Source organism: Mizuhopecten yessoensis, unplaced genomic scaffold (assembly GCF_002113885.1).
Source record: "Mizuhopecten yessoensis strain PY_sf001 unplaced genomic scaffold, ASM211388v2 scaffold1359, whole genome shotgun sequence".
NCBI classification, from domain to species: domain Eukaryota; kingdom Metazoa; phylum Mollusca; class Bivalvia; order Pectinida; family Pectinidae; genus Mizuhopecten; species Mizuhopecten yessoensis.
Genome location: NW_018404007.1, coordinates 278,918 through 302,716, shown reverse-complemented (window position 1 = coordinate 302,716; position 23,799 = coordinate 278,918). Strand labels below are relative to the sequence as shown.

The following is a 23,799-nucleotide window of genomic DNA, read 5'->3' as shown; positions in this document are numbered from 1 at the left end:
GAGTTCCCCCCGAGAAAAAACACGACATATGGCCAGTCCCTGGCGACTCCCCACGTAGGCCTCAAACCTGCGACCCAGAGAACAATTTACACAGTATAAGTAATTGGTATATATTCTAACTGTTTAAGCGACACAGTATAAGTAACAAGGCAAAGTATTGCAAGGCAATCCATAGTCCCCACCGGTAACGATTTCTATATTTAACAAACAGTACACTTATGTCAGGAAGCATAGGTCACAATGAGGTCATAGTGACCTTATTCCTGCCCTCCGCCATTCCAAGATGTCCTTGTACACCAAATCTGAATACTCCAGGTGAAAAAGTAAAGGAGACATGCCATGGACTAAAAAATTCAATAGTAAAAGTCAAAGATCAAGTCATAGTATCCTACTTCTTACACCCCGCCATCCCAAGATGTCCTTGTACACCAAATCTGGATACTACAGGTGTAAAAGTATAGAAGATATGCACCAGACAATCTTGAAAAAAAAGGTCAAAGGTGACCCGAGGTCAAGTCATAGGTAACAGTGACCTTATTCTTGCACTCTGCACTCCGCCATCCAAAGATGTCCTTGTTCACCAAATATGGCTACTCCAGGAGAAATACAAATGTAGTATAGAAAATTACCATACATTCTAACTGGTTATGTGACACAGTATAAGTAATTACCATATTTAATAACTGTTTAAGCGACACAGTATAAGTAATTACCATACTTAATAACTGTTTAAGCTGTCTGTTACAGTCCCTAACATTGGACAAATATAATCTGTTGTGGTCCTGCAGAAGTTTTAAAAGTGACTGTGCAACATAAAAAAAAGATAAAACCTGATTTCCTTTTCAAAACGTCTTTATTATTCCAGAAACAAACACTACCACCATTACAGGCAACTTGCAATGTGCTCAGTAGACAAAGTAGTCGGCTGTTACCTCTAGTGTTGTTTGAAATGTTGTCAATATTCCAGTCACCAGGGTCAAGTCCTCTGTAAAAAGTTGAAATAAATTGATGTCTTACTCAATAAGCTTATGAAAACTCCAGTTATTCTGTACAACAACAAAAAAAGACTGAAAACACTTTTTCACACACAAATAACCACTGAGGTTATTGTGTGGCTCCAGGATATCAATCACCATCTTTTGTTACCAGGTCCCAGATCTCGAGGTGGGAAACATCCAGACTTGTTCATGAACATGGAGGACTCTCTATGAGTCAGTAAGTTGTCCATCCATCCCCCGATTAGGAACAGGCATGACACACCTCCCAGTTGTAAGTAGTACTTGAAGAATCGTGGGTTCAGCATTACCTTGCGGGCTTTTGTAACCGTGCCGGCAGTCATCTAAAAAGGGGGAAAAAAGCATAACAAAATAAAACATGCACAACTAGGGATCAAGGGGAACCTTCATATCAAATTTGAAAAAGATCCCTTACGAACTTCCTGAAAAATATCATTAACAAACCTTCAATGTTAACAAGAGGCCCATGGGCCGCAACGGTCACCTGATATATTTATACAGAGAGTTGATTTTGTTTTTAACATGAACAGAAATATTATTCAAAGTGACCAAAAACAATAAAACCACCTTATTCAATATCTAGCATACAGATTTCAGACCAAAAAGTATTTGAAACTAGCATCTCTGATTCTAAACAAGGAAAATGAAGAAATTTTAGCACACTGACTCCTTTGAGCCCCACCCTACAGCCCTTGGGGGTAGGGCTGGCTCAAAATTTTCAAATTATCAAACTGTCAACTCAAGGTTATAATTCCAATCAAGTTATTAACATGTAATATTCAAAGTATCATTTGCCATTATAAACCATAATAAATTTTGCCCCCCCTCCTTCCCCAGGGGGTAAACGTGAGACCCTAGGGTCATAAACCTTAAGACCCTTCCATCTATGAAGAGTATTTGATTCTACCATATCTGGGTCTTGAGAAGAAGATTTTTGAAATTTCAGTCAATTCAACCCTTTTTGGCCCCACCCATCAGCCCCTGGGGGTCAGTCAGGGCTCATAGGTGCATACTATCAAACTGCTACCTAATACTGATAATGCTAACCCAAATTGAATTACTTCCAATGGAAATTAAACAAATGTTGGTCCAAAATGTGATTTCCCTATATAAACTATAGTAAAGTTTACCCCCTCCCCAGGGGGAAACGTGAGACCCCAGGGTCATGAAATTCATAATTTCGGTGAAGACCTTAAGACCCTTCCATATATGAAGAGTATTTGATTCTACTATATCTGGGTCTTGAGAAGAAGATTTTTGAAATTTTAGTCAATTTGACCCCGCCCCTCAGGCCCCTGGGGGCTTGGGACTAAACCGGACACTATTGTTGTTGACCTTTGTCCATGGAAGGTTCCTGCAAAATTTCATTGAAATTGGTTCAGGGGTTTGGAGAAAAAGATTTTTGAAATTTTAGTCAATTTGACCCTTTTTGGCCCCACCCCTCAGGCCCCTAGGGGCTTGGGACTAAACCAGCCACTATTTTTGTTGACCTTTGTCCATGGAAGATCCCTGCAAAATTTCATTGAAATTGGTTCAGGGGTTTTGGAGAAGAAGTCGAAAATGTAAATTGTTTACGGACGCACGACGGACGACGACAGACAAAAGGCGATCGCAATAGGTCACTTGAGACTTTGTCTCAGGTGACCTAAAAATCAAAATTGGTCGCCTGTCACCGTCAGCCATTTTGTTTATTTGATCAGTCTCAAAAGTAAACATGAACAATAAAGGACAGTGAGGAACCTACATAACCAATCTGAGAAAGTTCCCTTCAATACTTCCTGGAAAATAGCATGAACAAACCTTTAATGTCACAATCCAAGATGGCTGTCATTTTGTTTATCTGATCAGTCTCAAAATCAAACCTGCATAGCGATAACAAACCTTTACTGTCAAAGTCCATGATGGCTGTCTGTTGGCCATTTTGTTTATCTGATCAGTCCCAAAAGTAAACATGCACAACTAGTGACCAAGGGAACCTACATATGAAATTTGTGAAAGATCCCTCCAGTACTTCCTGAGAAATAGCAATAACAAACCTACACTGTCAAAATCAAAGATGGCTTCCTGTCCGTCATTGTTTATCTGATCAGTCTCTAAAGTAAACATGCACAACTAGGGGACCAAGAAGAACCTTCATATAAAATTTGAGAAAGATCACTTTGGTACTTCCTGAGAAATAGTGATAACAAGAATTTTTTAAGGACGGACGGTCCACGGAGAAAGGGCGATTTGAATAGCCAACATTATGGTGATGGTGGGCTATATTCTTGCACTACTTTAGCAATCTTGATAAAATTTCATAGAGTTCATGGTTCCTCCTATTCTGAATGATATACATGAATATAAATGCTCTCAATCTGAATTTGTATCACAAGTCAAACATATCTTCAAACAAAATTGTGATGAACGATTCCTGAAGGCAACTGTACTCTGCAAACGGCTAGGATTATTTGAAACATTGAAACCTTAAAAATATTATTTGTAACAAGGGTTACGAAGAACATTGATAAAAGGTTGAAATATATATTAGGATAATATAACCACACATCACTGTAGACCTATATACCTTGTTTGGTAAGGTGTTGATCACACTAATAGGTATTAATTGTTTCTTCTTTCAGCTTCTGCTCTCTTTTTTGCTTTGAAGATTCTGGTCTTATTCAGATCCCAGAAGATGAAGGACAGGACAAATGTGGGGTACAAAACAGTTCTCAAGTATGGTCTGAATGTCCTCACTACACTGCCCACGGCCATTGATCTGCCAAAACAGAAATAATATGTTATCAGGTCAGGGATGGAATCTTGACAATTCACATTGTGTTATCCTTCTGGCAGCCATTACACATATTTACATAATGCTATTTAATCTAGGTCTTGTGAGCCCCTATTGTACACTGCAAGGGTACAACCAGTGATTTTCTACCTTTCCACAGGAACCTGTGGAAAAATATCATCCATGAAATGCATGATTATTTTTGTGTAATTTCAGGAGAAAACAGCAGAAACTAGAACTGTCGCCTATGGGCTAACTAATACCTTCGCATTCCGGCTGTGTGATGCCCATGTAGGGGCTAAATTATCAAGGGTCATGAAAAGGTCTAACCTCAGATGTCGTACCAACAGATCAATGGAAAAGACAAACACCACTACTGTGACCTTTGACCCGATGAACTTGGAATTTTGTCACAATGTACCCTACATAATTGGCTACAATACTCTAATAATGGGCTTTTAAAGGTGGAATCAATATTCAGCCCTTGCATATATATATATATCAAAAAAATATATTACACTTAAATGAAAACAACCGAACTGTAACACATAACACCACCTATGAGCCAAATATGTTGTAGTCACTCACTCGGTGGCTGGATGGTAGCTGCGATAACATGGCTTCTATCAATGAGACAATTTCATTTATTACATCGTGAGAGCTTAGAACTGACCTATGCCAACTAATGGAGCCAAATCAAGTGTCCAATCTGTGAGATTGCATATAATTCCCCCCTCATATGAGTACAATATTAACAAAATAATGCATAATTGTTGAAAAAATGAATCCTCACTAATAAAATATCTCTTTCACAAAATTAGCCAAGTTTGTCATGATAGATCATATGTGAAAGTTATCTCGGTTATCCGTTTCTATATACCTGCATGGCCAAATAGAGTATTACTACTGATGCAGTCATGTTTACGGTACGACTTCCATATGGGGTCATGACTCCCATATATGAAGAGAGACAAAATTTCCAACATTGCAGTCAATTCAGATTTTGATTGCCTTAGCTACGTTAAGCATATTTATTGGATTATGTTTAAAGAATAATGTGTTTTTTGTTCCTAAATGTTTAAAAGAACTAATATGATTTTATTTCATTTTATTCCCCATTTCACTAATTCAGTAATAAAATACTGTTACTGTAAACTTAGGTGATTATCCACATGTGGCATTGTGGGGTTGTGCCAAACAGTAATGCCGACTCGGAAAGAGCTTTTCCCGTAGTTAATAAAATACACACTGAATTCAGAGCTGATCTCCAAAATGACACTTTGTGTGCACTTCTCAGTTGCAAATTCAATCAAAATGATTATTGTGATGATAACAAACCACCAGCCAGTGTATTAGCCTCTGCAAAGTCTGCAACAGCTGAATACAACAAGAGTTGTCAGTGATGTTCTTGCTGTAGAAATGTACCTGGTGCATAATCATATATCATATCAAATATTAAACTATGTATCAAATATCTATTTTTCTTCTGTATTTGTTGCGAAAAAGTCGTCACGCACTATGACCCTCTTTTTAATTTTCAAAAGAGGGTCATAACCCTCTTTCAGTATGTCCAGGGTTGGCAGGTATGGCCTAACCTGTTACAGGTACTGGAGCAGCGGCAAATTTGGCTATATGGCTAGATTTGTCTATATAGTCAAATATGACTAACTATACGTATATTGGGCGAATATAAACAAACACGCCAGTACTGGTCGTAGGTATCTTGTGCACATTGATTGAAGTGTTGACCAAACAGGTAAATCGTAAAATGAAAGTGTTTCTCCTAAAAACTCAGTTTGAATTTCAAATCACTTATTAGTAACTATAGTGACTATTCAATATGATGTCTGCTTCATTCTTGTTACTGAAGATACAAAGTAATGCCGAAAGTATCCGTTCACAATGGCGGGCGTGTTTACATTCTCAGTTGAGGTCATGGCATAAATGGCCTTCACCTTGGTAAAAAACGTCACTTATGTGATGATGTGCGCTATTTTCACCTATTGTGATGTATTGTTTTTGTGGTCGCCAGGCGACTAAATCAGTATTGGAAGAAAAGGCAGAACATTAAAAATGGGTTTTGAAAAATATCATCATAGGACTATTTCAGAGCGGATATTCTCACCGAATTAAGTTTAAAGTTAAAAATACCCAAATCTAATGTAATAGACATCGTTCACAAATTTTTAATTTCTTGGTCAGTGGAAAACGGGACAGCGAAGTGGCAGAACATGTTCGCTGAACGACCCTGACTATAGGAAATTAAAACGGCTTGTGAAAACAAACAGACACAAAAGGCTTTCATTAAATGATATCATAGCAAAATTTAATGCAAAAAATATTCGTCCTACATCTAAAGGTACAATTCAACGCCATTTAAACAGTCATGGATACAGCAAACGTATTTCTAAAAAAAAAATTGTAGTGCGGCAGGTGAACTGGGCCAAGAGACTTGCATGGTGCAGGGAAAAGAGAAAATGGACTTTTAAATAACTGGAAACAAGAGTACCGCGGGGAGGAACAATATATGCCTGTGATTGCCATATAGTGTTATATACTTTCTTTCATTGAAATAAGATCAAGATGTAGGAGAAAATCTCCGGACAAAAGATTAAATACTGAAATGAACAAAGGGCAATAACTTTTGTAAAAACTGTTGAATCAAAATTCTTTTATGGGAGACTCAAGTTCATATCATGATTATAATGTATACCAAGTTTTAAAGAGATGCGTTGAAAAATGTAGGAGGAGATTGCCGGACAAAAATCAAATACTGAAATAAAAAAAGGGCAATAACTTTTGCAAAAATTGTTGAATCAAAATAATTCTTCTCAAGGAAACACAACAACTTATTATGATTATTTAGCCTACAAAGTTTCAAAGAAATCCGTCAAAAAATGTAGGAGGAGATCTCCAGATATCATATACTGAAATGAACAAAGTGCAATAACTTTTGGAAAAATTGTCGAATCAAAATTCTCTTAAGGGAGACACAACTTCATATCATGATTATAATCTAACCAAGTTTCAAAGAGATCGGTCGAAAAATGTAGGAGGAGATTGCCGGCATACTTACGTCAAATTTGACCGGCGTATAAAAAGTGATATTTTCGGACTAAAGCAAGATAGTAAATTGGACAGGACCACTGTGTTTATGTCTGGAGAAAGCGAAGCGAAGGATGGAGGCCTGTTCTTGTTCAGCCGCGCTCAGCACAAAATAAGTTTGAAGTAATGATTTGGGGTTAACGTTGCATTTGTTCGGAAGGTGTCAGAACACTAACTGCTGCTGGTGATGGTAATATTAATGCTGTGAAGTATCAGGGAGTGTTGAAAGAATATCTCTGGCCTGTCATAGCGAGGAATTTTCCTGCAGGTGGCTATTTTTTCCAGGGTTATAATGCACCTGTACATCGTGCGAGGTCCACCCAGCAATAAATTGATCAGAATGGTATTAACTGTATGAGTTGGCCTGCACAGTCTCCTGATATAAACATAATTGAAAATGTTAGTTTGTACATCAAAAGGAAACTCCAAATCCGTGTTACAGCCATAAAATCAAAAGATGAATTGTTCCGTGAAATTCACAGGATTTGTAAAGGGATCACACCTGCCTACATAAAAAGTCTGTACAATTCCATCCCTAAACAGATTTTAAATGTCATCAGGCTAAAAGGACACTTGAAGAAGTATTGAAGGTGATTGTGTAATTTTGTTGCAATTGGGTTAGAAATTTGCATGTCAGAGAATTTTGAAACAGGCTGTGGTTTTGTCAAAAATGTAAACACGACGCCATTGTGACTAGATACTTTTGGCACGGCACTGTAAGCATCCCAATAATGCAGATTTGGCCTAGGCTTTCAGAAGATGCTTCCGAGCTAGCCCGAGTTTCCTAAGACATTTTGACATATATATATTTTAATATATATAATTTTGACGTATATGTTTAAATATAATTTTGACGTATATGTTTAAATATAATTTTACCACCTTCGATTTTGCTCCATTACTTGACATAGGACAGCTTAGTAGCTCTAACGACGCAATATATAAAAAAAAATCTTTCGTCACCAGAAAGCTACATTATCGCAGCTAGTTGTTCATGTGTCAGGAGGGAGTGAAATATTTCGTGTTTTCAGTACAGAAATCGTTAATATTACTGTCCGACCATCAGATGGAGAGGATAAAAGGATGCAAGTACCAATAATTGCAACAGTGACATTCATTAAAGTCACCAGAAATTGAGTTTTTATAATCTATAAAAATATTTCATTTCACCGTCTCACTTGTTTGGTCAACACATAATCGATGTGCACGAGATAATTACGACCAGTACTGGCGTGTTTGTTTACATTCGCCCTATACAGTATATATGTACGTATACAGTAGTAAATTTTGACATAGCCAACAGGCCAATTCCGCTGATAAAAAAACACGCGCACGTGTTACTCTAGTCTTAGTACCATACACAACTTACCTTGTCAAATATTATTTACCGAACCTGTGTGTTTGATGATAGTTTAGGAAACACAAATGTGCAACAAATCGTATCTTCTGGTTTCTAACCGAGAGAGGAACACAAAAGCTCAAGGTCACCACGATGACGGGATCTTTATGTAAGCCATTTATGTGACGATTTTGTACAGGTTTAAATCAAACGAAACATTTTATAATTGAGTTGAACTCTCCAAACACAAATATTAAATGAAACCTTACGCTATTATGCAAGGCTACTGTTCATAAAACCTTTCTTTCATAGAAATACAAATGTTACCTTTTCCCATTGGCCGGAAGTAGTGTTAGCGTCAAGTAGATATCATGTGCAACTATTCGCCACTGCCGACTTTCCTGGAGAGCGTTAGAGCAACATGGACCTATTGACGTGTAAACATATCTGGATCAATACCCAAAATGAATCACTCATAAAATAACGTTACTTTTTAACCTTTCCTGTGTCAAAAGTTCAATGTTTCGCCCTTTCAATAACAGGCATTTGTTTATGTCAATAAAAATAGTCATGAGAAAAAAATCACACCCCGACTAACGTTACTCATAAAATATGGGTGTGGTTTTTTTTCTTCTCATAACTATTTTTATTGACAGAAACAAATGCCTGTGTTTTCCGTGGTGGTCATGCAATGTCTTCTGCACACTACAGTACATATAAATTAAATGCAAAATTGTTTATGGAATAAAGCAAGGCTAACATAGAGAGACAGTTGGCTTTATTGTACACCTAGCAAGTATAACCTCAAAAATTACGATACAAACCAATGTGCAAATGCAATGAAAAATTACAGTGTACATTTAAACACATTTATGAATATATACTCTTTATCAGAGACGAAAATATGTATACGTCTCTGACTTTATGAAAATACAGACGTTTCGCTCCAGACCATTTCGACCCAACTTTATATCATATCGCCCCAATTTTCGGTTCATTTCGCCCCAAGTATGACAACCATATCGTACCAAAATGATTTTTTGCCCCAAAATCCGTTTCGACCCTAAATCTGTATCGACCGAAAATTCTTTATCGACCCAACCGCTACGAACCTAACTGTTATATTGAACGATATCTGCTCTAGTGAAAGTGGCGGTAATAATTGCAATATAATATTAATGTTGAGGAACACGTTATCCAAGGACCTTATTGGCATTTTTTTTACATATTGTTCATGTAATGTTGTTGGGTTTTTTTTGTGTTTTTTTTAAAATATGAACTGTTTCGATGAGTTATCAGTTTGCATGTTGATGAAACAGATCGTCTGTCAATTTGTGAAAAGTAAAAGATATGCCGAATGGTGTGCCAATGGAGTTTCTGCCCTTCATAATAATAAGCATTTAGGCCCGGGCTTCATATCAGATGAGAAGCAAAAATACTGTTCTTACCCTAAAAATATTGAGATATCAGCATGAATGTCAGCTATTTCAAATTTTCCACGATGAAGAACGAAAATGACTGATAAAGTTAGTTTGAAAAGTAGAAAATGTAACTTGGCAGAACACGTTCATGAAAAATGAAAAATTTATTATGCCGAAAAAGAAGTAGATCTATATATGCATACAGAAATATAAGTAACAGACAATTTTGAGGCATTGTAGCTTTTTGGGGCCGAAATAGTACGGGCGTGATGGTTTTTTTTTTTTTGTTTGTGGCGAACTGGTTGTGCGATATGAATCTCAGAGGTCCTGACAGAATGAGTAAAAATAATTAAAATGCAGCATAGCAGCTGAGGAATCTAGGTCAAAACGTCATCACTGTAAAACGGCACTAGTGAAAATGGCCCTACTTATTAAATCGTGTTATAAAATTTGATTGGATTATAAATGAAGTGAGCAACCTGTAACCACGGAATTAGATTATCTAAGTCCGTGCTGTAACAGATAAAGTTAAAGGTAATGTAAACACGTGTATGACATGTACGTGTAGTTATTTTTTTACATAAATTTAAATAAATTGTATACGGTTGTAAAGTACAACGGGACGTATATATATGAACATTGATGTATATCATCCCATATCTAAGTTATAGTTAGTTTTTATCATACCTGGGTTTTTTAAATGCTATTGAATAAAAAAACAAAAACAAAAAACACTTTTCTCTCAAATTTAATTAAATACTGAAGTAGAAAACACTGCCATTGCAAAGGTATTTGAGACTGAGGAGGGTCAACTATCAATGAAAACACACTTATAATAGTTTTATCTGTACATGTACATCTCTTTATTTCTTGAAAGCGCATGTAACTTTATCAACATAATATCAAGTTATGTACGTGTAGTACTTGCAGTACTATACAGTATATAGGGTGGGTCGTTTTTACTAGGGCCGTTACAGCAGTGAGGCCGCTTTAACCGGATACGGCAGCTGAGCATGCAAGCCAACGAGCACGCTTCATCACTTATCACATTAAGGCTTCATAATTGTTTAGTTTTTTTTGATGAAAAAATGTCTTCGTTTAAAATAATGTCATCATTATTGACAGTTAGATCGATGTTAATTGTAAACCAAATAATGGCAGTCTAACGGTAGAATCAAAGACCTTCTATAGAAGCTTGTATATATATATACATATACGAATCTTTTAGAGTGTATATAATTACCCAGTCTTTACTTCCCGTAAGTTTCGCCTTTTGATAAGAGTCGATGACTGACACTTGTTACAACGTTTACGGTTATAATCGGTTAGATATCTAATTTAAGCTTATAACTAGTCTAAATTGTTAACATATCGTCAGCAACGATTCTCGTAAACTGATTTAGCTATCGACATTACCGGACCTATGAAAAGAATCTTTTGTTTTTCTATACTTCAGACAAATTTGACATCGGCATTACAGTTACACGTTCTCTTGGATCTTTGATTACTCACTGATGTTCCTCGTGATTTGATAGTGGTGTGAGACCTATTTTTAGCTATTTTATGACAGAGTTATTTCCCTTTAAAATTCTTAAATCATTGCAAACAAATTGTAATTGTTTTAAACCTTACAACCTCCGAATCGTTCAAAGCATTTTCAACATTATGTATTATGAAGTTTTTACTTTTATTGTTCATAAATTATATGACGCATAAAACCTGAATTGATGTCGCTTACCACACATACAAAATCTGTTTACAAGAATGGCGGACAACATTTGAAACTGACTGGAAGGAAGCTCACATATTCCTATCGTTGGGTATTTCTAAATATTGATGACTATTTTTTAGATGCAGTCAATGCAGTTGGATTAGAACACATTTTATTGGGATATTCATATGCGTGGTTTGCTTTAATTCACATGAACCATCTCGGTGAAAAAAACCCAGATCGTGTTTGAACTTGTCTAATACTTCATACTTGCATTGAGTAATACTGCTTTAATGTAGCCTCGTATTTAAAATATGATGTACAAGTGTATTTCAGTTATGAGTATGCATTTCTCTTTGTTGAATAATGTTATAGATATGTTGTCTTTATTAAAGCCCTAGGATAATTTATTTCCCTTTCAATACATATGCATACAATACCATGTCCTTTCTCCTTTTTATTTTCATTATTTTTTATGTCGAAGAGCTCGGTTCAAACACATATCAAAGATGTGCTACCTTGCATCATGGCTTATGTTTAACCCATCATTGACGTTCAAAACAACAACAAAATTGCAACAACTCTTTCTTGGTGGTTCCTTTCAGTTATGATAACTTATAAATGAAACGATGGTATCAAAGCCAACATAAGAAAGCACAGAGAAGACTTATAAAATCTATCGCTCCTTCTTTTGTGATGTGGACACAGAAATCGCGATTTGAGGTTTTGTCGAGTGCTTAACTTAAGAATTCTTTAATTTAAGATGAAGAACTCTAGATCTGTCTGCATCAAACACAAGAGTAGCTTTTTCCTCCACACCTTCCTTACACTGAGGGTTCCTCTATCGGTAGCCATAATACCTGGGTAGCTAACGCTCACAATCATTACTACTGTGTGCAATCAAGTGTGAGTTTTAGACAACTCAAGCTCTACAGAGCTTGTTTGTTGTTGACTATATACACAATGTTAAATTAAGATTATCATTATTATATATAGTTTCACTAAATGTGAAACAGACACTTTTCTGGGAACAAGTTTGTTTACTTGAACAGTATGTATATATATGACTGAAAGACCTGAACAGTTCCCAATTTTAAACATTCAAATATAAAAAAAAAATGCTGTTAATAGATTGTAACTTTATTTTTGGTTGGTAGGTTTATATAAGGGCTGTAGATAACTGTAAATAATTGTTGAATAAACTCCATTAATTGTGACAATTAAACAACTGATGATCTGAGGAAACTTCCAAACCGCAGACTTCCTCTTTTTTCCCCTCCATATTGGTTAACAAATTCCTGTACCACTTAAACTTTTTTCAGAGACATGCATGAAGTGTGAAAATTACGAAAAAGTTTTTACAAATTAGCAATTGTTGTGTGGATGTACAGTACACTGAATTAAATAACATAAAACTTACACATCAATATAAATGTCTTTTTTAAAATTATGCATAATACTATACTTTGCAGACTGCAACAGGCTTTGGAAGGAAAGTCAGACGATATTACAAGATGAATTTGGAGGAAGAAGCTGATTTCACTGATGATGAGATCAGATATGAATTATCAAAACTAGGATACCACAATGTGCCAGATAGCAGATTGAAGGAATTTAAGAAAGGTACATATTTGTTCACCTGGTTCATATTGACCATATTGCTTTCATCCAGTTCTATTGAACTATGTTACAAGTATTAAGCTATGGATGGTAAAAGTATCCTCAGGTAATGATGTGTTAAAAAAAATGTACAAACCAAGAGGATATACAAGGGGTCGAGATTTAAATAACTTAGAAATGGTTGAGGATCACTCCCTATAACCCTATAGTGACTGTTTTCATGTGCTTGCTGGTTATGAAGAAATAAACACAATCATACTGTCAGGTCCATGCCCCTAGGGACTAAATCTCAGGACTGAGTTTTACTAAACGTCGTCAGTCCAGACGCAAACGTAGTCAGTGGATCACAATCATACTGTCAGGTCCATGCCCCTAGGGACTAAATCTCAGGACTGAGTTTTACTAAAGGTCGTTAGTCCAGACGCAAACGTAGGCGTTAGTCAAGTTACGATTTTAGTTATGTGCATGTAGGTTGTAACTCCGAATGTAAACGTAGGGTTAGACATAGCCTTACGTGGGAACTTACGTGTGTTCAGAGGAAGACGACGACTCGCACGTAACTTTACACGTAACTAAAAGTTACGACCTTAGTTAAACAGATTTTTGACGTAAGTTACGCCTACATCTAACGTCTACGTGTGGAATTACGACCTTTAGTAAAACTCTGTCCAGGACCATGACAGGGACAGGATTGGGATCCCCACCCTATAGATAATCATATACATTACATACAGAACCAAATTTCCTATGAATCTTCCTTGATCCTTCAATGATTACTATAGGAATCAAATGCTGTGTAAAGAATAAATAAAGCTCATATATGGGGACTGGGCAAATACGGGGGCAATTTACATTTGGGCATTAAATACTTAAGTCTGAAAACATTCTCCTTCTGAATAGTGTCACTGTGTTTCAGGCCATTATCTGAACCATATATTAATGACTATAATAAGTTTGAACAATCAATAGAATTCTTGGGCTCAAAGTCTGTAAATGATCACTTTCACACATGGCATAGGTTGGAGTACTAGTAAGGTTGATCAAGAAAAATGTCCCGTAAATTTCTACCTCATTCACCTTATGAAGAAATGTATACTTGATGCAGTAAAACAGAACTTCACATAAGAATTTAATTAAGCATTCAACGTCATAAGTTTTAATTCACAAAATAGTATTTCTGACTACATGTTGTAGATCTTAAAGTGCTAATTAAACATGAGTACAGCAAAGAGAGTTCACACAACAACAGCCTCTCATCACATCCTCCTCCAGACACATCAGTTTCAACCAACGGTAAGTCAAACAATCACACAGCATTGTGTCTCTATGTTGAGATTGAAGCCTGTGGTTGGAATTAGGAAAATTGTGTCACACAAAACTAAACAAGGATTTTTGGAATTATACAGAAATTTGTTTATATAAAGTATCATCTAAATGACTAAAACATCCATATTTATGAAAGAGTGTTTCGTTTTGGGTATTTGATGTTCTATGTTATTTGAATACATGATGAAATTTTTAAAGAATTGAGAAATTTTAAGAGATTTTGGGAAAATGTAAAACTACTTTCAATGGGAATGGCCCCCAAAAGATCTGAATTGGTCAGTGCTGTTCTGGATTAATAATCAATGAGTTTATCTTGTTTTATCTAATATGAAATGTAAAAAAGAAGTTTGTATCAAAGAATTATTTCTTTTTGCCATTGTTATTATTGCAGATAAAGGTAATCACTTTGTAACACTATTGTAAGGGTAATTAAGTTGAAACCAGGACTTAGAAGGATTGGAAGGTAAACAACAAGCAAGTAAAACTGATTGGTTTTAGACTATAAATTCCAATTTGTTAAGGCTTTTTGTTTTCATATTTGCCTTTCAAATTTATTTGCATGCATTTTGTTAATTGTCAGCATTTAAAATCTAAATTTTACTTAGTTGTCTTAATATGTGAATGATAGTGAAATATCTGTGTTTTGAGCAGGTTTCCCACACAGTTATAATAGGAGTCCTTTAGAAGAATCACGACAAAGATCTACTACACAAGATTCCTGGAGGGTGAGTAATGTGAACAACCTTGTGACACATTGTAATAACAAGTGTTGTAGATATTGCTGCAAATAATTATAAGCTGACATGTTCCAGGACATGAACTCAAAGTTCTATCAATTTAATACTTCTGTTCAGGGTATAGCCTTTATACATTATGTATGTCAGAGTGTTGGATGTGTATGAACTATTTCCCAAATATAGGTTCTATATTCAAACCGTATTGAAAGATCTTCGATTTCATGCGGTCCAAAAATGTCAAGAACTATGAACAATATACTAAAAGAACTTTATATATTATTGACAGGTAAAACTTTGATAGATGACTATCTGATTAGATTCGGAAATCATTCCAGTCAGAGAGGTGATGAATAGGAATATTTATGAAGATTTACAGTATTATGAAATGTGATGTATTAACTGGATTTCAACAGTGTTGATGGTTTCCATACATAGATACCGAATCACCAAGGAGGTAAGGAGAACCGGTATGATATTGGAACAGACCCCATTCTGAGAAAACCTCTTGGTCCAGCCCCAAAACAGATTGGTGGGAATTTCTCCATGTACGACTCAACACCAGACACCTCCCACCTCCAGTACAGAGATGATGTGTCTGATACGGATACTGAACGTAGGATGGTCAAGCGTAAAGTGCTAAGGTAAGGACATGAAATCAATACACTGCAGCTCTTACAACCTTACTTTTCCCCTTATCAATCAATCGTTGATTTATTTATTGAATTTTGCTATGGTTAAGTTCATAGATGGATTGAGTTGATCTTGAGACAGATTTAGTAAACTACAAAGAAGGTCATGTTTACTTTGCCTTAGGTCTAATTCATGAAGGTCAATTTGTCACCCCTTGAATGAAATGTAAGTGAAACGAGTGACAGATGAGAAAGAGGCCACCTGTGCAAGACTATTTGTTGTAAATGGGGTGAATCTAGGGTTCCCGAACCCTGGCATTCTCCGTAAAGTTGCTGTATGGAAAGAAAAAGTCTTGTTTAAAGTGAAATAACCTGAAAAATTAGAGTGAAATAACCTGAAAAATCAAAGTGAAAAAACCCTGAAGAATCAAAGAGCAAAACATGACTGGCTATCACCGTATTGAAAAATTGTCACATGTTAGCTGTTTAAATGGGCCCTGAAGTAACAGTTCAATGACCAAGGCTTTTGTTCCAATTCTTGGTCATGTACATGTGGTCGAAGGGGAGATAAATCTATATGGAAGATAAAAGGTATCATGATTTTTAGCTTATCCCATGGTGCAGCGTCCGTCAACTTTTTCCTTTAAAATGCTACTTGTCCTGAATGGCTCAGAGGATTTTGACCAAATTTGGTCAGGAGCATCATTGGCCAAAGGGTTCTCAGTTTTGTATAAACGGAGGGTATAACCCCCCTGGGGGCAGAGGGGCGGGGCCAAATAGGGGGAAAATAGGTAAATCTTTAAAAATCTTCTTCTTCTCAACCAATAGAAGGATTTTGACCAAATTTGTCCTAGAGCATCTTTGGACAAAGGAGACTCAAGTTTGTATAAACGGAGGGTGTGGCCTCTTTGGGGGCAGAGGGGCGGGGCCAAATAGGGGAAGTAGAGGATTTTTTCTCTCCTACTATACAAGTGAAGGGATTTAAACCAAATGCAGTCTGAAGCTTGGTCAGGAGCATCATTGGCCAAAGGGTTCTCAGTTTTGTATAAACGGACGGTATAGCCCCCCCTCGGGGCAGAGGGGCGGGGCTAAATAAGGGGAAAAAAGGTAAATCTTTAAAAATGTTCTTCTTCTCAACCAATTGAAGGATTTTGACCAAATTTGTCCTAGAGCATCTTTGGACAAAGAAGACTCAAGTTTGTATAAACGGAGGGTGTGGCCCCTCTGGGGGCGGAGGGGCGGGGCCCAATAGGGGAAATAGAGGATTTTTTTTCTCCTGCTATACAAGTGAAGGGATTTTAACCAAATGCAGTCTGAAGCATGATTAGGGACAAAAGAATCAATTTTGTATAAACTGAGGTGTGTGGGCCTCCTTCTAAGGGCAGATGGGTGGGGCCCATTAGGGGAAATAGAGGAAAACATCAAATATCCTTCTCCTTTTGTACCGATGAAGGGATTTTGACCAAATTTGGTCTGGAGCATCATTGGCCAAAGGGTTCTCAGTTTTGTATGAACGGAGGGTATGGTCCCCCTGGGGGCAGAGGGACGGGGCCAAATAGGGGAAAATAGGTAAATCTTTAAAAATCTTCTCCTCAACCAATTGAAGGATTTTGACCAAATTTGTCCTAGAGCATCTTTGGACAAAGGAGACTCAAGTTTGTATAAACGGAGGGTGTGGGCCTTCTGGCGGCATAGGAGCGGGGCCCAATAGGGGAAATAGAGGATTTTTTTTCTCCTACTATACAAGTGAAGGGATTTAAACCAAATGCAGTCTGAAGCATGCTTAGGGAGAAAAGAATCAATTTTGTTTAAACTGAGGTGTGTGGATTCCCCTTCTTTGGGGCAGATTAGTGGGGCCCATTAGGGGAAATAGAGGAAAACATTAAAGATCCTTCTCCTTCTGTACCGTTGAAGGGATTTTAACCTAACCAAACTTGTTTTAGAGAATCTTTGGGCAAAGGGAATTGAATATTTATAAATGGAAGATGCAACTTTGTTACTTGTACTCCTTTGATAAACCTGAATGGTACTCAGCAGGTTTTAAATTGAAAAATAAAATACCAGGTGAGCTATTAAGGCCCCTGGGCCTCTTGTTTAGTTGACCATTGCCACTGTTTTACAGATAGGTGTACAGTAAAACACTTTTAAACAGAAATCTAGGGAACGTTGTATGTTAGTTTATACATTAGCATAATTTTCTATAGCGGAGTTGGATCTTGATGAAATATTGCCAGGGGACACAACTGTGAGGTTGATGGAAGAGTTTACAATACATCTATGGTGATAATCTTTGTTGTTTAGCTGTACTTGTATGTTCTTATTTTTTTGTAGGAAAAAAGATGATGGATCTAAAGTGATTGATGAGTCGATGAGCGATATAGGTGAGTCCAATGTTTTTGTTATACAATAATTAAAACATATCAGCCAGTAGTTTTTCCTGTATATTCAGGGATAACAACAACTTATAGTTGTTTTGCAATACAGATAGTAAATTTATGTGGGATATTTCAGGAAGCATACTTGACCTTGATGAGAGACTGCGAGACCTTGGAATCGATGACGACCACACATCTCGACGACCTCAGTCCTCCAGAGAAGTGGTGAGTGAAGGATAAATGTAGTTCATATACTGACAAGGTTCTGGTGTCATTGTGAACCCCAGTATATATTCCAAAGCATACCTGTTAACTCTCACAATATCAGGCCATGTTTTCTGTGTGTTGATGATCTCACATTCTTTGTACTGCAATCTAATGCTTTGGTGAAGCTCCATGCTTCTTAAAATTTATCATGGACAGTGTCTGATCACACTGTCTGACCTAGTTTAAAACTGTGTGTAGGACCACGAAGCCGATAGTTAGGGACTCATTAAACCATACCTGTAGCCAATCACCAACACAAGCTAGGTGATCAGTCAGACGTAACAAGACACTCGAGATCCAAGTAACAAAGTAAAACAAAATATTTAGGCTTTCTAATGTGCCGTCTATGTTTCATAACAATGTTTTGTACAACATCATGATCAGGGTATACTGTAAAACCCAAACCAGATGCTGTGAATATTTTCTGGATTTACATACCCCAATGGTAATTGTTTGGTAAATAAAAATAAATCAAACTGATAATAGTATAGTAAATAAATAAAAATGTCAATACATTTTTCTTTCAGCCAAAAAATATGAAATGTAGCACAAACAATTAATGTCTTGATTTTCTTCAAAAACAAGTCCAAAGTACTTATTGAAAAATTATTTTACTTTATAGCCTTTTTTAATGAAATTTAATAAATACTATATCTCATTTGCCTTTATTATAATTTCAATATTGGTGTGGTATTAAATGAAAACCATGACTTCCAATTTTTCAAAAAAACAACAACAACATATCTATACCCAAAAATTGTGATATCATCTAAAAGTGTGCATAAGTTTTTAAAAAAAAGAAGAAAAATAGGTATTAATTCTGTTTTCATAATCAGTCTTTAAATTCAAATTTTCAGAATATCAGGTTGTGCTAAATGTATGGACAAATTATGTTCCGCACATCACATGAATGTTATTTCGTACTGGCTGACACGTGTACTTGTAATTCATTCTGACATCTGTAAAATCACATTTGCAGCCTCCATACAGATTGTCAGCTGACGACCAGCGACCTGCCTCAGGTAAGGTACCATTGTTAAATCAAGATCAAAACAGGATAGCTAGCAAAGCAGCTCAGTACACCAGTATTTATATACCGGTATGTGTTCCCTGACTGTCAACGGTTTGAAGAGGCAATCCATATGCAACTCCTTTGAAGGTATCAAAGGAATCTACATTGTCAATCTTTTACTGGTCATAGTGAAGTATAATCCACTTCCAAGAAATGATTCACCTCTACTGAGAAGTATAGCACAAATGCATGTAGTTCTTAAAATATTTTCATACCATATGTTACAACAGTTCATCATTATATTATGAGTCTTCAAGGATGCTGTATAGCATATGATGGTATATTTTATCACACCGATGTACATGGTAGTCTTGTATTGTCTTATGTTATATTGTGTAATTTGATTAACATAATTAATATGTCCTTTATGTTCAAGTGGTAACTGTATACAAACTTATTTTAATAGTGTTGTCACAATGTAGTTGGCAAGACAGCTTTTAATATGTTGTCAGGATTGTCAGGGAAAAGTATTGAAAAATGTCTGCCTGACTTTCGGCTTATTACCCTTTTATTTTGGCAGTTATCCTGAGGTCAGCTAAACATCCCCACACCAAGAATCTTCGCAAGTCAGATCCGGTGGCACGGTATCAGCAGTTCCAACAAAAATGGTCCCACCAGAAGGCTCCTGGTGAAAAGGTTCACAAAAATCTGCGCTGGAACATCCGAGAACACATGCTATCCCAAGACCAGGTGTTAGAGAAAGTAAGTAGAAGCCATGTCCATAGGAAGTGTAAGACAATATATAATACAGCAGTGCTACACGTTCTATGATCGATAGCACTGTGATGTCGTTCATGTAGTTCGTTTCAGAGCTTTGTTTTTATGCAAGATGTACTAAATACTGTATATATAAAATTCATCAATTCTTCTATGTCCTTGTTTCTATATAGTCAAAGAAACTGATATCAATGTAAAATCTGTTTTCTATCAGAAAAACTATTTGGTACATTTTTAAGGTTAAAACGTATGTTTAATAAAAATTACAAAGTTGTAAATGTTTATGAACTGTGATTTAAATCTTTCAGAAAGCCCAAAAGGTGTTTGTGCCTAACAAGTATGTGGTACCTACAGACAAGAAGAGGCGAGACCTGAGGTGGCAGATACGTATGGACATTGCTCAAGGGCAGATGCCACCTCATGGATTCTACCATGAATACTGACGACATTTCAACTTGTGTGTATGTGGTAACTGCTCATCCTGTGATTGTACTGGTATAGATACCTACCTTATCAATTAACAGACTGACAAGTGTTCCATCTCGTGATAACATCTGCTGTACAAGTTCTAATGCCTGTTCCATGACATGGTATGTCACAGTTGTTAGATATGGGCCATCCATAGTCTACTCAGTGGCTATTTAGGTTGAGCAATGGATGTTCTCAGTGGCATGTTAGGAGGCTACGCCCTGAATTTGTTCTGTAGGATTGCTGGAGGCCGAGACATGGATGTACTCATTAGGTTTGTTGGAGGCTGAGCCACTGATGGTACACCTATTAGAATCTTAAATTGTTTTACCAATCATGACTTTTACTGAAATACATGCACAAGGCGTTTATTGCATCCGGATATGTAATGTATAGACTCTGTTGGTAGTTGTACAGATTGGTTAATATCTAAAACCGTTTACTTGTGACCATTTAAACCGTCTTTCTCTGTGTATACTTCTCCAGTCACTTGATGTTGACTCATCCCATCATGATAGTGTTTAGAAGTGTTGTATACATGCATGTAGACAGTTTCCAACAAGTGAGGATTTAAATCCAGTCTTTTGAGTTTTTTCTAAAGGAAACTCTAAAAGCTTCAGCAAATTTGTAAATATAGGAGAAAAACATGTTTTTTCTGTTTACAAGTAGCAAGATTTGACCTCTCTGATTCCTAGGAAGTAACTTTATTTAAGACCCGACATCACAATTCAAGTGTGACACTGAAAGGTATTGCATGATATCATATACCCTGTGACCATAAGGTTATTTAACATTGTGAAATCGTCCTTAATACATTGTATAAACCATGGGCTTGGAATGATGAAACCTATTGCAGTTTTAAATTTGGGGCAACTTTGTTAGTAAAAATAATGAACCCAAAATGCTATGTTAATTTGATGGGTCAATTAGATACAGAGTTCACCCGTCAGAGACGATTTGTGTTGGTGATCTCTGCCCAGTGTGAGAGCATTCTAGTAATAACGTCTGGTCATGTGTGTATAGATTTATATTGTAAAACAAATGTGTTTCAGTAGACAAATCATGTTACAAGGTGTATATACCATAGAAAATAGTCCATGTCACTCTTGTGCTGTTTTAGTTGTGAATATAACATGTAATTTATTTTTTAAATTAAGCAACAGAAAAAATACATAAGTCTATGAAGAAAAAATAAAATACATTTATAAAATTGTTCTTGTTATCTGCTTCTATCAGAACCATGAGTATAAACTAGATTGGTGTCGGGGAAACAAAACATCAGAAAGCTTAAGTTTCGACAATGTCCAGGTAATTGAACTAAAGTTGCAACTGTTTTGTCTCAGCTAATATCAGCCATATTGAATCCCAAAATTTTTATGTTGTCCATATTTCATGTCAAATTTACCCCTTTTGTCTGTCTCAGAAAGTTACATTGCAATTGGTCACATTTGGAAAATTTGTCGGGGAAAGGGCTTGAATTGGTCAAGAACAAAAAGGGCAGTACCTCTGGGTAAAAAACATGTGAAACAAACTAGGAATATCAGGAGGATGTACCAATCATACATATAAGGTTTTGTTGAAGTCCATTTTTCCATTTTATAGGTGTTGATTATCATCACTGTTTCAAGTTTAGACATGAAATGCCAATGTGATTGAAGTCGAGTTTAGACGAGGTCATTGAGTTTTAAATGGTTCCCCTCAGTCCATTAACAAATCTTTGTTACTGTTTACTTGTCCTTTTACATATGAAGAAACACAGTTCGCCAATCGTCAGTGATGGCGCCTACATCGACATACAATACAGTACATACACTTCGATCAATAACAGACCAACACAGGATCGCCATCGATGTAAATGTTTTTTTAATGCTCGATCCATTCACTACAATCCACAATCACACAGCAGGTCCACAAATGGTCACCACTCTTGATACCGAGTGGCGTAACTGTATTTCTTTGATCGTGCAGTCTTGTGCATTTGATATAAAAGTTTCTTTTCAATTTTTTCAACAGCTGCCAAAGTTAAAACAAGGGTCTCGTGTTTCAGCATACTGTACACATTCAGGCCTGAAATGGAACAAGAGTACCAAAAATGTAATACACTATTGTCAATATTTCTTACTCTGAAACAACTTTCCACTAGAATTCTGCAGTCCTAACACTGACATTGAGAAAGTACCCGGTGGTGGCTCATCTAACATCTTCATTAGTTACAATGTTACTTTCCAAACAAGAAAATGCCAACAGATTTGCAACTCTGTGTTAAAGATGACATTGTAAAAATAACATCAAGTTCTTACATTTTTGCCCTAAACTAGTAAACAACTTTGTTTTGATGAATATTTGAGAAATTAGGAATAGAACCATCAATTTCATTCAAAAGCGATTTACACAATGAGTTTGAAAATGAGATATACTGGCATTGTAGCTATTATAAAGTGAATTATCAACGGAATTATAACTGTATTATAGTCTAAACAGGTCAGTGGAGTTATAATTGAATGTGCCTACAACTTAGGTCATTGGAATTATATAAACTGAATATCAAGTGACTTACCATACACTGGCATTAGGTTGAACTGTGGTGTCTTATCTACAGCAAGGGAGATGTTTTCAGGCATAATATCATTGCTGAAAAATGTGATATACATGTCTGTAATGAGGGGAATTTTGTGTTAGTTGAAATACCTTACTACATACATTCTATTTCCATTGATTGCCCTGGAAATTTAAGAGGGAAACCTAGCAAGCCTATATATATATATCCCCTGGTAAAGCAACGGAGGGTGTTATCGACAGGGGGGTATTATCGACCCCCGGTTCTATTCATCTCGTTTTGGATTGATTACGAACCGTTTTTCAGACACTCGGTGTTTTTGATAGATACACTTACCTTTTTCGGAATCCCTCGGAACCGTTCCATTCAGACAACACCGGTTAAACAAATTTTCTGAACTTTTATTTTCCAAAGAGAAGAATCGATCCTGTTTTTAAACCTCCCTTACGGGCCCCGATAAGATATGTTTGGCACTTCGAATTTTGATAACATTTTTTTCTGAAATATTTGTCACATAATGGTGTAATCCAACTTCACTCATGAAGCGTCTGCAACGTTTGTCAGCGTAATATCTACATCCGGGGTATTGTTAAGGTCGGAAATAGGGTTGTCGATAACTGCCGCAATTTGAGGATCGGAGGTAGTTATCGACAGTATGTAAAAAAA

The 23,799-nt window shown here is 36.3% G+C and overlaps 2 protein-coding genes and 1 long non-coding RNA gene across 5 annotated transcripts in view; 1 reads left to right on the top strand and 2 right to left on the bottom strand.

Annotated features, from left to right (window-relative positions):
* Window positions 1-834: 834 nt before the first annotated feature.
* On the bottom strand, window positions 835-8,661 carry LOC110460300. 2 transcript variants are annotated; one of them, XR_002463996.1, is made up of 3 exons: window positions 8,561-8,661; window positions 3,583-3,774; window positions 835-1,339 (listed from the first exon to the last, which is right to left on the bottom strand). It is a non-coding gene; the product is annotated as an uncharacterized LOC110460300 (long non-coding RNA). The 2 variants fall into 2 exon arrangements; XR_002463997.1 differs by lacking the exon at window positions 8,561-8,661 and adding an exon at window positions 8,264-8,359.
* Window positions 8,662-11,378: 2,717 nt separating this feature from the next.
* On the top strand, window positions 11,379-21,787 carry LOC110460272 (hydrolethalus syndrome protein 1 homolog). 2 transcript variants are annotated; one of them, XM_021513099.1, is made up of 10 exons: window positions 11,379-11,474; window positions 12,838-12,988; window positions 14,180-14,278; window positions 14,963-15,036; window positions 15,484-15,689; window positions 18,009-18,058; window positions 18,189-18,277; window positions 19,299-19,341; window positions 19,912-20,093; window positions 20,417-21,787. In XM_021513099.1, exons 1-10 carry the CDS (start codon window positions 11,382-11,384, stop codon window positions 20,549-20,551), a joined length of 1,122 nt encoding a protein of 373 aa, XP_021368774.1. In that variant the 5' UTR covers window positions 11,379-11,381; the 3' UTR covers window positions 20,552-21,787. The 2 variants fall into 2 exon arrangements, with proteins under 2 accessions (XP_021368774.1, XP_021368781.1); XM_021513106.1 differs by having other exon boundaries at window positions 11,402-11,469.
* Window positions 21,788-22,416: 629 nt separating this feature from the next.
* LOC110460289 (39S ribosomal protein L4, mitochondrial-like) overlaps window positions 22,417-23,799 on the bottom strand; it is a 12,900-nt gene continuing 11,517 nt past the window's right edge. The window contains exons 8-9 of the mRNA XM_021513118.1: window positions 23,134-23,207; window positions 22,417-22,643 (exon numbers count right to left, since the gene is read on the bottom strand). Coding sequence (XP_021368793.1) covers window positions 22,495-22,643; window positions 23,134-23,207 — 223 coding nt within the window. The 3' untranslated portion in view covers window positions 22,417-22,494. The remainder of the gene's footprint in view (window positions 22,644-23,133; window positions 23,208-23,799) is intronic.

Excerpts from the sequence above, each read along its gene's own strand:
- LOC110460272 (XM_021513099.1), top strand. The coding sequence starts at position 11,382 with ATGTCGCTTACCACACATACAAAATCTGTTTACAAGAATGGCGGACAA. Across the intron at positions 11,475-12,837 it reads TCACATATTCCTATCGTTGG|ACTGCAACAGGCTTTGGAAG; the intron begins GTATTTCTAAAT and ends TATACTTTGCAG. Across the intron at positions 14,279-14,962 it reads CACATCAGTTTCAACCAACG|GTTTCCCACACAGTTATAAT; the intron begins GTAAGTCAAACA and ends TGTTTTGAGCAG.